The sequence below is a fragment of the Carassius gibelio genome, chromosome B15 (genome assembly GCF_023724105.1).
Source record: "Carassius gibelio isolate Cgi1373 ecotype wild population from Czech Republic chromosome B15, carGib1.2-hapl.c, whole genome shotgun sequence".
Classification (NCBI taxonomy): Eukaryota; Metazoa; Chordata; class Actinopteri; order Cypriniformes; family Cyprinidae; genus Carassius; species Carassius gibelio.
In genome coordinates this window covers 21,782,841-21,798,508 of record NC_068410.1, presented here as the reverse complement: position 1 = coordinate 21,798,508, position 15,668 = coordinate 21,782,841, and the positions used below count along the sequence as shown (strand labels likewise).

Sequence of the window (15,668 nt, the reverse complement as noted above, 5' to 3'; positions counted from 1 at the left end):
AAATAAATGAATGAAGAACACAGAAGACTGAGGAACAGTGAGCTCATTCTGCTGGGTAGTGAATATGGTGATCAAAGCAGTAATTGATTTCTAGAACAAATGGAATAGGTTATAACAGATGCATTACTGACCCACAGCATTCGATCATTCTTCATCATAATTTAACCCTCATGTTGTGTTCTGCTCATTCTGTTTCTTTTTCCTAGTTAGTGTTATCACGTTGGACTAAATCTGACGTTCCTCAAAAGAGTAGAACAACTTCTTCAAATATGTCCAGCATGTGCCAGAATGATCAAAATAATGCCTTTTTCAATCAAAAACTGAGGTGCATGAGATCAATGAAACAATACGTTCCAAAAAGAAATACAAAACCTGTGATAACTGAAACCAAGCTAGTTGACAAAAACAGAGAATGTATTATTTATTAAGAATATTGATAATCAGTGCTGGGGGTAAACTCATTACAGGTAACGTGATTTCCATTATCAGATGGCTTTTTCAAATAACGAATAAAGTAACACATCACTGTTTCATTTAGAAGGAAATATCGGAGTTACTTTTTCAAACACGTTACACCAGTTCCATTGTTTCTCATGTGTTGAGTGACAGCTCTGGTGTTGCCATGGAGACAGAGATCAGGAGTTGTGTGTGAACGTGATCTCGCTGTAGATCTAGACTCAATATGAACATGTGTTCACTCAAAAACACACTCAGTGTTCCTCACAATCAACAAAAACAGTCAATAATTAAATATGTTAATAACTGAATTTACATTTCCTTCAACCTGAGGCTTATTCATTTCACTTTTGGTGTGAAAGGACTTTTACATTTGACAAAAATATATATATATTTTATATTAAAAACATAACCAACTCAGATGAGAAAAAGTAATGCAAAGTAACATAACACATTACTTGCCATAAAAAGTAACTAAGTAATGCAATGAGTTATTTTTTTAGGGCATAACTCAATATCATTATGCATTACTTTTAAAAGTATCTTCCCCCAACACTGCTGATGATACAGCATAACCAGAGATTCACCAGCTACAGGCTGCTCAATACTGATCAGGAACATGAAGGCCTTTCAGAACACCTTAATGCTTACAGTTGTTCAACTGCTTACACACATTACACACAACTGCTTACACACACAAACTGTACACACAAGTGCAAGAATCACACACACAAAACACAGAATGCCTCGCATCTCTTTCAAGATGAAGCACTGCATTCAACATCACAGACTCACCTCAAAAGCAAACACTTGCAAACACCTTTGCCATAATATTAATTCCTTATTTTTTTTCTTTGTGTGTGTTACATTCTGAAATTGAAAACAGAGTGATTGTGCTGTTTGAGTGTCAGCTTTCAGAAACTGGTCAGAAAAGGTCAGTAGTTGTATGTTTTCTGCAGGATCTGTCTCTAAAGCGTTGTGTGTGTGTTTGTGTGTGTGTGTGTGTGTGTGTCTCAGGATTACCGGGAGGATGGCATGGATCTGGGCAGTGATTCCTCCAGTCGCTCCAGCTCCGAGTCCAACTCCAACAAGGTGACGCCCTGCTCCGAGTACAAGTCCTCTCCCAGTCTGGAGCTGGCTGGTCTGGAGGACTACGAGGAGGACGAGGACTTCCAGCAGTACAGTAAGAGAGCGCTGCTGGACTGGGAGAGAGAGTACACAGACAACGGCTCGGGGAGCGTCAGAGCCTCCTCTGGACCCCGGCAGCCCAGCGAGAGCCAGACGTCCAGCAGACCCGGCCAGGACAGACAAGAATGTGTGGAGGAAAGCCAGCTTCCAGCCATGGACTGGGCGGCTCTGGAGAGACACCTGGCTGGACTACAGTTCAGAGAACAGCAGAACCACAACCAGGGCCTGATCCGCTCCAACTCCACCAGCGTGAGTCCTCTCCAGTCTCTGCATGCTCCATCACCATCCATCAGCTCGGCTCTGCTTCAGCCGGCTGACATGTGAAGTGTGGCAGGTTTTATGGATGCTTGAACACTTTCTAGTATGTCGTGTCTAATAGGCAGTGTTTAGAAAAACTCTTTATATTTACATCTTGTGTGTCTGCAGCACAGAAGCAGTCAGTGTCACAGACGTATATTTGTAGAAATAGGCAACAATACACTGGATGGGTGTGCACGCGCGTGCGTGTGTGTGTGTGTGTGTGTGCGCGAGTGTGTGTGTGTGTGTGTGTGTGCGCGAGTGTATGTGTGTGTGTGTGTGTGCGCGAGTGTATGTGTGTGTGTGTGCGCGAGTGTATGTGTGTGTGTGTGTGTGTGTGTGTGTGTGTCATATCAGGACACAACTCTGTATAATGACATGGGTATGACACAGGTATTACAAGGAGAGGGTGACTTATGAGCACATAACCCATGTCCCCATTTTTCAAAACACTTATAAATCATACAGAATGAGTTTTTTTGAGAAAGTAAAAATGCACAAAGTTTCCTGTGAGGGTTAGGGTTAGGTGTAGGGTTGGTGAAGGACCATAGAATATACAGTTTCTACAGAATAAAAACCATTACACCTATGGGATGAACACACTTTACACAAATACAAAAGTGTGAGTGTGTGTGTGTGTGTGTGGTTAGCAGGTGGCACTCCTGTATTCATGATCTGACCGTGCTGTTTCACACACAGCAGTGAAGGATCAGTGTTTCTCTGAGGTTGTGTGTAGTTCAGAGATGTGCAGATCATTCTGAGCATGAGTGTGTGTTTGTAAATTGTTGATGTGTGTGATAAAGCGATCATATTTCTGAAACCATGGAGGCATTTCTAGTCACTGAAATATTCAGTTATTTAATGATATGCAATTCTGAATATCACTATCATAGTGCTGTGATGAGTGTGATGAGTGTGTCAGTCACCGTCAGTGTATGCACAGGTGATGACGGAGAAGTGAAGCATTACTGCAGAATTCAGAAACATAAGAAACAGCTGATGGAAAATGAAAATGAGCCATCTGAGATCAGGATGAGTGTGTTTCTTCTCTCAGAAATGTGTCATTGCATCAGTGTCTCATCAGTGGATGCTCTGCAGTGAATGGGTGCCGTCAGAATGAGAGTCTGATAAAACATCACAATAATCCATGTGTGCTTGATCTGTGCAGATTTCTCTCCTGATTCAGACCAGAACACTTTTTCACTGGAGGAAGTGTTATTATGGAGTATGGACACAGATTTTTTCAGAAATCAATTTCAGCAGAACAGAAAAAAGCAGCTCTACAGAAGACAATAGAGTTATTGAGCTCAAACCAGTTCAGTGTGGTCTCAGTTCAGGTTTTACAACAGAACCCACTCAAAACTATCCCAAAACTAGTCCAATCATGTTTCCAGGGAGGTCCCCTGGTACAAATCACATTATGTGTGCTAAATATCATGTTATTGGGGACGCCTCCACCTGTGGACGTGAAAAACAACCCGCAGCAACAGTATTACAGTAGCCCTACACCGATGTGGCAGACTTGGCCACACTGGCTAGGTTTAAGTTCATAAGGAATGAAATATGTGTAGATTCCTCTGTTGGTCAGCAGTGTTCATCTGTTCACTCTCCAGACTGTCTTCAGTGTACAGCTAAACCTGCTTCATCATGAGACACACCGAGTGCTTCAGACACCCGCTGCACCTGAACACAGTTTAAACTTGAATCTGAGCACATGCCTGACACAAGCGCAAGATATTTGACATCAAATACATCAGAAAATACACCTCGCATCTTTTGTAATGCTTTTCCTTGTCTTGAAAAGTGTCTTAAAGATGTCTACAGAGGTTATCAGGATAGTAAACCGGTCAACTCATCACTAGTTCAGTCACTATTCCATGTCAGACTCTCAGGGAAACGTTCCTGAATAAAGACATATACACTGCTGGTGAAGTCATGTGACTGTGGTGGAGTGTGTGTATAGTGCTGTTTGCTTCTGATGATCGTATTAGGCTTCACTATTCAGAAAACAGGCATGTCCGCATGTGTGTGTGTGTGTGTGTGTGTGTGTGTGTGTGTGTCTCTCTCTCTGTGTGTGAGGAATGCAGCAGGAGACACCTGTCCATGTTCTTCAGTGTGTGTTGTTGTCTTCATATCTCTCTCTCTCTGTGTGTATCTCTCTCTCTGTGTGTGTGTGTCTCTGTGTGTGTGTGTGTGTGTGTGTGTGTGTGTGTATCTCTGTGTGTGTGTGTGTGTGTGTGTGTCTCTCTCTCTCTGTGTGTGAGGAATGCAGCAGGAGACACCTGTCCATGTTCTTCAGTGTGTGTTGTTGTCTTCATATCTCTCTCTCTCTCTGTGTGTGTGTGTGTGTGTCTCTCTCTGTGTGTGTGTGTGTCTCTGTGTGTGTGTGTGTGTGTGTGTGTGTGTGTGTGTGTGTGTGTATCTCTCTCTGCTGATGATCTCCAGGTGGTCTGCAGCAGGTCAGTGTGAGGTCAGTCATCAGCTGTGGTTCAGTGTGAGGAGAAACAGCTCTGATTCAGAGTAAAACACCTCTTTCAGAACACACACACACACACACAAACAGGAACCTGAGCCAGAGATCCTGATGGAGTCTGATGGTGAGCTCAGAGCGTCAAACGCCCCACTTCTGCTTTTATTACACCACACACACACCAGGGAAGCTCAGTCACACAGGGCCAGCAAAACCAGGAGAAGAAAAGACAATTTTACACTGCCATTTCACTGCTGAAATTAAATCATCTCTTTAGATTCGATTCGATTCAACTCTATTGTCATTACACTTGTAAGGCACAATATACAACAAATAAAGTTAGCATCTAACCAGAAGTGCAATAAGCAGTTAGTACAGGATATACAGTGTCTACAATATGTTATAGATGTATTATAAATCTACAGATAAGGCAAGGACATCATCTACAGATTTTGTCCATAGTACTGCCTTCTCTGTATATTTATTGTATTGTAAGTTATAAACATGGAATGCAGCCCTATTTTCTCATTTCCATACATCATTTTCAATAAACCTAGGGATCTTTTTATTTATTTCTAGATTGTTGTTATTTTCTTCTTGTTTCATTGTTCTATTGGAATGGTTTAATAACCTTTGAATCAGTCAGAAAGCATGGCATGTGTTTAACTAATATAGTTTTTGTTCTAAGCGTTACAATACTCTACAATAATAGGGACTTTTTTTAGATATTCTGGATTGTTGGTTGATGTATTTTCTTCTGAATTTAAGAGTTAATTCAGATTCATTTTTTTAAATTAAATAATTTTAACTAATTAAATAAAGGCATGAAACTTACAGTTCTATTAAACTTTTACCATGAAATCCAGGGAAAATCCAATTCATTTTTATATTAAAACATGGGGAAAATCAAATAAAAGAATCGTAATAATTCTGTTCTGATTACGTGAGTGTGTGTGTGACATGGGACTGCACCATTCTTCACACAGAACACACAGACTTCATAAGCTCATGTTAATGTCTGGATTCTGTGGTGTGAATCATACGGCCCTAGATCATGTTTTGGGGTTCATGGATGTTTGGAGAAACCCTACAGTGAGTCTCAGTCTCATGGTTGACCATTAGTCATTTATGATTTTTTATTTTTCCCGGTTGATGACATCTCTGGAGCTGCCCAGAGGGAGATTTTGATCTGCAGACAGATCCTGTTCCTGAACACAGCAGATCATACAGATCTATCAGGAGAGCAGATACTGAGATAAACTGATGTAGATATCACTCTATATCTCCAGTGATGAGATGAGATGATCCGCACATATAACACAGTGACTGAGAGCTGAGGAAACAAACGCTCCTCAGAAGATGTGAGATGTTCTGGAGGCTTGTGAAGATCATTCCTCCGCTGAGGAACAGTGAAAGTAAAGCTCCTCAGAAGATCCTGAGGATCAGATTTGAGACTCTAAAACATGATTGATGGAGAATCAAGTAAAGCTGAGTTGCTTCAGTCCAGGAAGAGTTCATCTGGAGATATTACTGACCTTATTCTGACCTTTACTTGATCACAATCAGGAGAGATCTGAGTCGAGCTGAAGCTGGACACTTGTACAGTTACACTAGAAGAGCTTCGACTGATAAAACACTCTGAGCTCTCGATCAGAGACAGAAGACACGAGGAGATCGATCCTAGACATGCTCATATCAGATACAGCAACTTTACAGGATTCTATATCACTTGCATCACCATTTCAGAACAAATCCTTCAGCACACTATGTATTAAAGAGATATTCTCATCGTTCCGAACCGGTTTGAGTTTCTGTCTTCTGTCAAACATCAAAGAAGATATTCTGCAGAATGCTGGTGTATTTAAACAGTTGCTGGTCTCTATTGACTTCACTGTATTATCCGTTTGCTACAATGGAAGCTGTTGGGTTACCAGCGTTCTTCTTCTACAGTTTGATCTCGAGTGTGTGTGTGTGTGTGTGTGTGTGTGTGTGTGTCAGGACATGTCCTTTCACAAACACACTCTGATCAGTGCAGGATCCGTCTCGTCCTCATGTCTCTGTGTGTGTGTGTGTGTGTGTGTGTGTGTGTGTGTGGACTGGATGGTGGAGTTGTGAATTGCAGGTTTGAGTCAGACTGAATTACAGGACACACACACAGAATGATGTAATTATGTGATTATGTAGGGTGTGTGACAGAGAAACACACACGTTTAAGTGTTGTGTGTGTGCTGGCCTGGGTCGGTATCTAAAAATAAAGTTTTTCCAGCATAAACTCAAGCTGGCCACGTCCACACTACAGTTGGAAAGACAGCAGTGATGACGACGTTTACTATAAACTCACATTAAATTATAATAAAAAATTATAATACTAGAACGACTAAAACTTGTAAACATGACAAAACACAAAATGATGAACATGAAAAAGGCAAATATTTAAACTGATTCAAAACATAATCAGAAAGCATGTGCAGTCAATACAGTTCATTTTACCAGTGTATTCATGTACTAACAGTTTAACAACATTGCCTTGGAACAGTTTTGATCTATTTAGAAATCCTGTGTTATCTATTTTAATATTTGACAATTCTGGGATTTATGGCTTAATAAATATGTATTATAAAAAAATAATGGTAATCAAATGAATGCACAAAACCTCTAACGTTTATTTCATCTTTTAAAATGTAATCAGATGAAAATGAACAATTATTTGTATGTGTTGACAAAAAAAAGTGCTAAACAGAGGTTCAAATTAAAAATGAACAAATATATATTTATGTCACAGTTTCTTCAAATTAAACTGAACTTTTATTTTGGCGAGTTGTGGTGATGATGATGAAGTGTGCCGCAGACGAGTGTCACACGTGGTTCAGTGTGTGTGTGTGTGTGTGTGTTACAGTACAGACACTGCATGCAGACGTCAGAAAGACAGTCATTCTCTACACACACACACACACACACACACACAGCCAGGTGTCTCTCTGCTGAAGAGGTTTTGACAGTTTCCTCATTATTTGCAGCTCTGTTGTTTCTGCCGTGCTGCTGTAAGTGTAGTTAAACTTTCATGACAGCGCTGTGGAAATGTCACACATCTAAAAGCGTCTCTTCCCTGCGGATCACAGAGAGAAAACACTACATATTCCCATCCGAGAGAGAAGCACTGCAGAAAACATGGCCATCAGGTTAGGAGTCTTCAATAGCACTAGAGCTCATAACAGAGTCAGATCACTGAACCCAGACACAGAGATGCTCAGAAACACTCCTGTCCTGGATGCATCCCGCACAAATTCACTTTCATTCACAAATAAATCTAGTGTAGAAACGTGTTTTGGTAACACTTTACTTAAAGCCTTTATGTATAATGCATTATAAAGTGTTATTAAAGAGTAGAATGCATTATAATTATTCATAATGTGCATTTTAATCAATTTTATCTAATTATAAATAATTATAATAGAATTAAAAATACATAGTGTAACAAGGAATTACAGTAGTAAGTATTAACTGAGGTTACAATTAATCATGAGATTGTGCAATGCATTATAATGTGCATAATTAGTGCATTTTAGTAAAGTGTAACCCTTTTTTATATATATTTATATATTTCCAACATAATCTAGCTATACATCATAAGCCTGTTCTGAAATCACTGATTATGTGAAATAAGCTGACGGTGATTCTGCTGCACACACACACACACACACACACACACACACACACACACACACACACAACACTCATGTTTACTTCAGATGTTCAGATACTCTTTCATACTGGCATCAGTGTTAAATGTGATGTTTTGATCAGTTAAAGGAAGAGTTCATCTCAAATTAAAACTCGCTGATGTGGATGAGTGTGTGTCTTCATCAGGTTTGTAGAAATGCAGCGTTGCATCAGTGTCTCATCAATGGATGCTCTGTAGTGAATGGGTGCCGTCAGAATGAGAGTCTGATAAAAACATCACAATAATCCACAGCACTCCAGTCCATCAGTGAACATCTGGAGAAGACAAAACCTGAAACACATCCAGCATTAAGATGATTTTAACTCAAACACATAGAGTCTATAATCATAATAACACTTCCTCCAGTGAAACAGTGTTCTGGTCTGAATCAGGAGAGAAATCTGCACAGATCAAGCAGCGTTTAAACAGATCTAAACTAATCTGTGAGAGACTTTTCACTGGAGGAAGTGTTATTATGGATAATGAAATCCTATTTTAGTTTAAAACATCTTAATGCTGGATTTGTTTCTCAAAAACACGCAGGTGAACTATTCCTTTAAATCACATTTGCTGCTTAGATCTATATTTAGACTGTAACTGTTCACAGCTCAAGACTGTGCCATTATGGTGCCTTTATATAATGCACACACACACACACACTCACAGTCTGGAGTTCTTCCAGATCCTGCACTGAATCACAGGATACACACACACACACACACACACAAACACTGTGCTGCTTCCTGCCTGAATCCCGATCACACAGCCAGCAGCACATAATCTAGAGAGAGGGGAGCTGATTATCCTCTGTCCTTTATGTCTCATGAAAGGGATTTGACAATCATCTAATAGCCAGAGAACGGTCAGCTGAGCTGGGCGCTAATGCACTGTTCAGACAGGAAACAGGATATGATGTCATCGCTGCTCCACCTTCCTGGCCAGTTTCCCTCTGAAACATTGCAGGTGACACGCAGACCCATGTGCCTCATCGTCTCTGGGAATCTGGGGTTTTCTTGTGCAGAGTTTCACTAGCTCAATGTTTCTGTAAATATCTTGAGATTAGAGATGTCACACCATTTATAAATTCTGAGATTACGTTCTCCGTACTGGTTGTCCATTTGTGTTACTGTTGTCATTGCTTCAGCTGTCGATTGACAGAAGTATCAGTACTAAACCCATAGATTAGATATAGTGATGGAGTATTATTGTGAGATTGAGGGTGTGTCTGATATGAAGGAGAGAGTTAATCTGGTTTATGTGAACTGAGGGACAGATGGCCCCGACAGATTAAACTCCCTCCTGTTATCCTGCGCCTCTCCAAGAGAAAGACTGGCATCAGATACTGTGACGCATCCTGTCCTGATTCATGAACTCATCTAGACACTACAGGATAGAAATATATGCAATATACATGATTTCAGTAGTATGGAGTATGAGCATTTAATGTTAAGGGGGAAGTCGTGCCCTGACGGTTAGAGAGTGGGACTCATAACCCTAAGGTTGTTGGTTCGAGTCTCATACCGGCAGGGATTGTGGGTGGGGGGAGTGAATTTACAGTGCTCTCTCCACCTTCAATACCACGACTGAGGTGCCTTGAGAAAGTCACTGAACCCCCAACTGCTCCCCGGCGACACAGCAAAAAAAAAAAAAAAAAAAAAATGGCTGCCCACTGCTCTGGGTGTGTGTTCACAGTGTGTGTGTTCACAGTGTGTGTGTGCACTTTGGATGGGATAGAGTTAGTATGCAAAAATAAAATTATTAGAAGAGTTAAAATAGTTTTCAAAGACGTGTTTGCTTTGGTCAGATGTGTGTGACGTTTTGTATGTTGTATGTTTTGTAGTTTTTTGTGTAGAATTTTAAGAAATGGAGCCATAGTTTCAAAAACTTTGTAATTTAGAATAAATAATTGCAAATAATCAAATAATTGCATTTAATATAAATCTAAACTATTATACGTTTGTTTGATTGCAGTTAACAAGCAATCAAGTCTGAAAACATTCAATTCAGTTCACATATAAGTATATATTTTAGAGTGTATAATTTCAGCAACTCTTAAAACTGTGCAAAAGTATACATTTAGGGCGAAACAAATCTATTATCTAAAAAAAAAAAGAATAGGTTTTCTTTTCATGTTTTGTGTTTGCATATGCAAGCAGGCCACAGACCAAAAACAGCATCCTCATGCAGACAGACAGTTCATCTACAAACAAACTGAAGTGGGTGGATTGTGTTTAGAGAAGTGTGTGAGAAGTAACAGTTGCCATCAGCTGCTCACTGTTAAAGTTATTGTTTTACACATATGCAAATAAAGGACCCAAATGACACCTGTTTTGCAGAATCAAGTAAAACATTTGCTTATGCACATCTTTGTGTGTGTGTGTGTGTGTGTGTGTGTGTGTGTGTGTGTGTGTGTGTGTGTGTGTGTGTGTGTGTGTGTGTGTGTGTGTGTGTGTGTGTGTGTGTGTGTGTGTGTGTGTGTCCACTCGTTTGTCTGTGCAGTGAGGAATGTGTGAAGAGTTGACAGAGCAGCGTGTGAATAGCAGTGCCCTGTCTCAGGAATTCTTTAGCTGCAGGAATGTGCCACAGAAAGCCTCTTTTCTTTGCAGCGCTCCTCCTCCCACTGCTTTTCTCCACTCTTTCTTTTCATCCCTCCTCCCTCTCTTGATCCGTGGGACATCTCCTCCCCCGCTCCACTCTGAAAAGTCACTCCTCCCCTTCTCTTTCTCTGGCCCTGCCCCCGTCCTCGTGTGCTGTGCTCTGATTGGCCGGCTCCCGGAGCCCCGCCCTCGTTTCCCTCGTATCGCTCCATCTCCGTGTGCAGAGGCTGTGGAGACAGACGTGTTTCGGGTGGGACTCTCTTGTGTTTCTCCTGGGGATCTAGAGGATGCAGTGAGACATGGTGCACCAGGACAGCTGCTCCTATCAGGTAGGATCAGATGAGGAAGACCATCACAGGGCCATCACATTCTTTCTCTAGAATCTGATCTTTATTGAAGGCTCTCGCTTAGATGTTTCTCTGGAGAAAAGGCCACAGACATCTCATCTTCCTAGATGAAATCATGGCATGATTTTGAGATGTGCTGGTTTTACACATCATGAGTCAGTGTCAGTGTTTTATCATGAGGACGTATGAAGATGTTCAGGTGACTGAGTGTGTGTGTGTGTGTGTGTGTGTGTGCATGTTACGTCTCATAACCTCAAGAGAAGCGCCCCATTTTATTCAATAACACATCAAACACACACACCCACACACACCCATCATTGTCTTCAGTTAATCACTTGCATGAGTCATTGAAGCCATTACAAATAAAGTCATTAAAGCCGCCTGAGCTCAGGTTATATTGTGGATATAGTCACAGGTCGTAAGAGGTGTTCACTGCATTCTGGGATTGATGAGATTTTAAGGACTCTGTGCCAGAGCGGGTCTATTAATGTTTAATCAGAGCTGTGTCACTGTCTGTTCCTCTGATTACACTTTTATTCTGTTGGCATCTGTAACTCTCCGGCTTGTGTCTTTTTAAAATCTGTGTCACATTAGAAGATGGTTCTTACTGCTTATACTGGAGGATGGATAATGTACAATATCATGTGTGCTTTGGGAAGTGTTTTTCCTGGTCTGTGTTTAAACCAAGTGAACGCTTGGATTTTTTTAATCTGGAGGTAGAGAGAGAGAGAGATATGTGTGAGAGGATGGCCGACGTCCCACAGGACCCCAGAGGAAAGAGTTTATAGACATTTGTTTTAGGACGGACGTCAGGGTGAGTTTGAGAGAGAGCAAGAGATCTAAAAGAGAAGATAAAAGAGTGAGAGAATGCTTAAATCAATGCTTTAATTACTTAATGTATTATTGAAATTAATGTTTTATTCATCAAGAATGCATTCAGTTGATCAAAAGTGAGAGTATTATTTATTTTTCAAGTAAATGCTGTTCTTCTGAACTTTCTGTTCATCTGTGAATCCTGAAAAAAAACTAAATGCATCACAGTTTCCACAAAAATATTGAGCAGAACGACTGTTTTCAACATTGATAATAATCAGAAATGTTTGTTGAGCAGTAAATCATCATATTATTCTGATTTCTGAAGATCATGTGACACTGAAGACTGGAGGAATGATGCTGAGCATCACAGAAATACATTACACTTTAACACAGATTCACACAGAAAACAGATGTTTTACATTATTATAATATTTAACAGTTTTTACTGTATTTTTGATCAAATAAACTTTATTAAAAACACATATCAAACGCTAGTCTACTGAATGTAAACTATATTCTTCAACCCTGTAACATTTAGCCCCAAAATGATTTTACTATAACATGGTGGACAGGTTGTTGAGAGTTTTAAAACAGAAATGTCATGGGCTTGAAATAACGGTGAGTGACAGTTATTAACACGTCTGTAGAGCTGGCAGTGATAGTTTAACCAGGACTGATGTGCAAGACATCCGGCCTGCAGCCCCCCCATTCTGGGAGAGGGAATCGGCCACAGCCATCTGAACACCCGGCCTGTGGACCACCTTGAACTTAAAAGGCTGTAAAGCTAGATACCAACGAGTGATCCGCGCGTTGGTATCCTTCATGCGGTGCGCCACATAGAGCAGCCTTCACCTGGGTAAATGCCTGCTGGCACGGCTCTGTTCACTGAACCATATCTGGTGCTTCCTTTTTAGTGAGATCAGTCAAGGGGCTGGTGAGGTCAGAATAATTAGGAACAAACCTTCTATAATATCCCGGCAGCCCCAAAAACTGTCTCGCCTACTTTTTGGTCTTGGGACGCGGACAGGTCGCAACCGCTGCAGTCTTATCAATTTGGGGACGCACCTGTCCATGTCCCAAGTGAAAACCCAGATACTTTACCTCCACGTGCCCAATCGCACACTTTTTCGGGTTGGCCGTGAGCCCAGCCACTCTCAGCGAACTCAGTACCGCCCTCACATGCTGCATATGCTGCTGCCAGTCATTACTAAATATAATGATATCTTCTAGATAAGCAGCAGCATATGCACCATGGGGCCGCAACACCCTGTCCATCAGTCGCTGAAACGTAGCCGGCGCGCCGAACAGCCCAAAAGGGAGTGTAACAAATTGGTGTAATCCAAACGGCGTCGTGAAAGCTGTTTTTTCTCTGGATAATGGAGACAAGGGGATCGGCCAATAACCCTTTGTTAAGTCCAATGTCGAAAAAAAAATGAGCCGTAACGAGCCGGTCAAGCAATTCGTCAACCCGTGGCATTGGATATGTGCCGAATTTCGACACAGCATTCACCTTTCGAAAATCCACACAGAACTAAAACTATCGGGCTCGCCCAGTTACTATTGGATTCTTCTATTACCCCCATTGCAAGCATCGCACCTGAACTACTTTTTTCTTGCTTTCAGGCAAGCGATATGGCCGGCTGCGAACCACCACGCCCAGCTCTGTCTCGATATGGTGCTGAATGAGATTTGTACGGCCTGGTAGGGGAGAAAACACGTCAGCAAACTCCGCCTGTAATGTAGTCAAATAAATGAGCTGGGAGGGCGAGAGATGATCTCCCCCTGGGGCCAGAGCGAGAGATTGTTTTTTTATATTCGCTTCTGGTCCAAGATCATACTCTCCGCTAATCACCGTCGCCAACATCACTGATTCTCCCTCATCCCATTTTTTTTTTTGGAGATTGAGGTGATTAATTTGATGTGCTCCTCTCATATCTGAGCGTATTACCTCATAATCGAGCTCTCCAACTTGCCGAGTAACCTCAAACAGTCCTTGCCACTTTGCAAGTAATTTTGAACTTGACGTTGGGAGTAATACAAGCACTTTATCTCCCGGTGCAAATTTACGTAAATTGGTTCCCCTGTTATACAGCCGGCTCTGTTTGTTCTGGGCCTATAACAAATTATCCATAGAGAGCCGCCCCAAAGTGCAGAGTTTTGTTCTCAGGTCCATCACAAACTGAATTTCGTTTTTTGATTGAGTAGGTTCGTTCCTCCAAAGTCTCTCTTATGATGTCCAGCACCCCCCTGGGCTGGCGACCATAGAGCAACTCGAAGGGGGAAAACCCCGTGGAGGCTTGTGCGACCTCTCGCTCAGCGAACAACAGGGGTTCCAACCATCTGTCCCAATTTATGGCGTCTTCTTGAACGAATTTACGAATCATTGTCTTAAGCGTGCAATTGCTTTAGTGGCCCAATGAGGTCCATGCCAATTCTCTCGAAGGGGACCTGCATTAATGGGAGGGGGCGCAAAGGCACTTTTGGGGTGGCCGGTGGGTTTACCAACTGACATTCACGACAAGCCGCGAACCACCTGCGCACATTCTTGTGAATGCGAGGCCAAAAAAAAAAAAAACGGGTCATGAGTCGATTTAGTGTCGTTACTTGTCCTAAATGACCAGCCATTGGATTAGAATGAGCCGCCTGAAAAAGCATTTCCCGGCGGCTCCTAGAAACTAATAACTGGGTTGTATCTTCTTTAGTCTAAGTGTGACTCGGGGACTCTGGGAGCCACATAGTGGTTTTGGCTACTCTAGGAGGGCCGGGGCGGACGGGACCTGGGTAAAGGGACAGGCCGAGAGAGAGAGAGAAGGAGAAAAAAAGAAGGAGAGAGAGAAGCTGATGGGAGAGGTTCGGCGACCCTGGGGCACGCCTCCATATGGTCCTCCTCGAGATCAATAGCTGACTCCAGCGACATGGGGCGGTGGCACTGGACCCACTCGGCAGTTCATCTTGGTAGCCGAGTGACAAACTGCTCCAGCACCACACGATCGATTATCTCTGGTCCCGCGACAGCCATGGACCTCGGCTGACTTCTCAAATAAGTCCAGAAATGTCTCCGGGTCGTCCTCAGGCCCCATTTTGTGAAGAGGGAGGTGGGCGGGCACAGCTTGTTGGACCGTGGCTTCTGGCCGAACCTCCCGGTCCATCCAGCTCCGGAACCTCTCGGTCTTCCTGCTGGGTTTGGAGGACGGCGTCTCCATGATCGTGACGTAACTCCAGCAGGGCCTGGTGTTGATCATGTTGTATGACTGCGAGGGATGTAATCAGCTCCACAAATGGTGCAGCGGAGGGCACAGGCACGGCGGCGGCATTCATCTTCCTTCCCGGGTTTTGGCACCAGTGTAACAATGTTCGTTATGTAGGAAGGAAGACGGCAGGGTCGGCTGTGACTACTGACTGTTTATTTTATAAATTCTCAAACAAAAAGTGGGCAAAACATGCAACAACAAAAGACAAAACAATCAACATAAATTCCGTCCACATGTAGCAGCCAGCAGTCCTTCTCTCTCTCTCCTGCTCCTGTTTCTTCTGGTGTTTTATACTCTCTCCACGCCAAATACTGCAACAAGAGACAGGTGTTCGTTATTTGCGCTTAACCCAATCACTCACCGCGCGTCTCCTGACTGCGCTGTCCCCCGCTGCAGGGTTCGCTAAACCACCCCCCCTTGCCACATAGATATTTGTCACTTTGAACTGATTTCCAGTGGATAGTTTACCTTCATAAAAACAGATTCCCCACACTTTGAATGCTTTGTTACACTTGATTCAGCAAC

The 15,668-nt window shown here is 42.3% G+C and overlaps 2 protein-coding genes across 4 annotated transcripts in view; both read left to right on the top strand.

Annotated features, from left to right (window-relative positions):
- si:dkey-77f5.3 (uncharacterized protein LOC326903 homolog) overlaps nucleotides 1–15,668 on the top strand; it is a 320,099-nt gene that overhangs the window by 278,347 nt on the left and 26,084 nt on the right. The gene's annotated exons all lie outside the window — the stretch shown is intronic.
- LOC127972330 (schwannomin-interacting protein 1) overlaps nucleotides 1–15,668 on the top strand; it is a 211,522-nt gene that overhangs the window by 179,270 nt on the left and 16,584 nt on the right. For 2 of the 3 annotated variants that reach the window (XM_052575767.1, XM_052575768.1), the window contains one exon: nucleotides 1,474–1,893. In XM_052575767.1, coding sequence (XP_052431727.1) covers nucleotides 1,474–1,893 — 420 coding nt within the window. Of the gene's footprint in view, nucleotides 1–1,473; nucleotides 1,894–10,908; nucleotides 11,059–15,668 lie in introns of those variants that run through there. The other variant, XM_052575769.1, reaches the window with a different exon arrangement.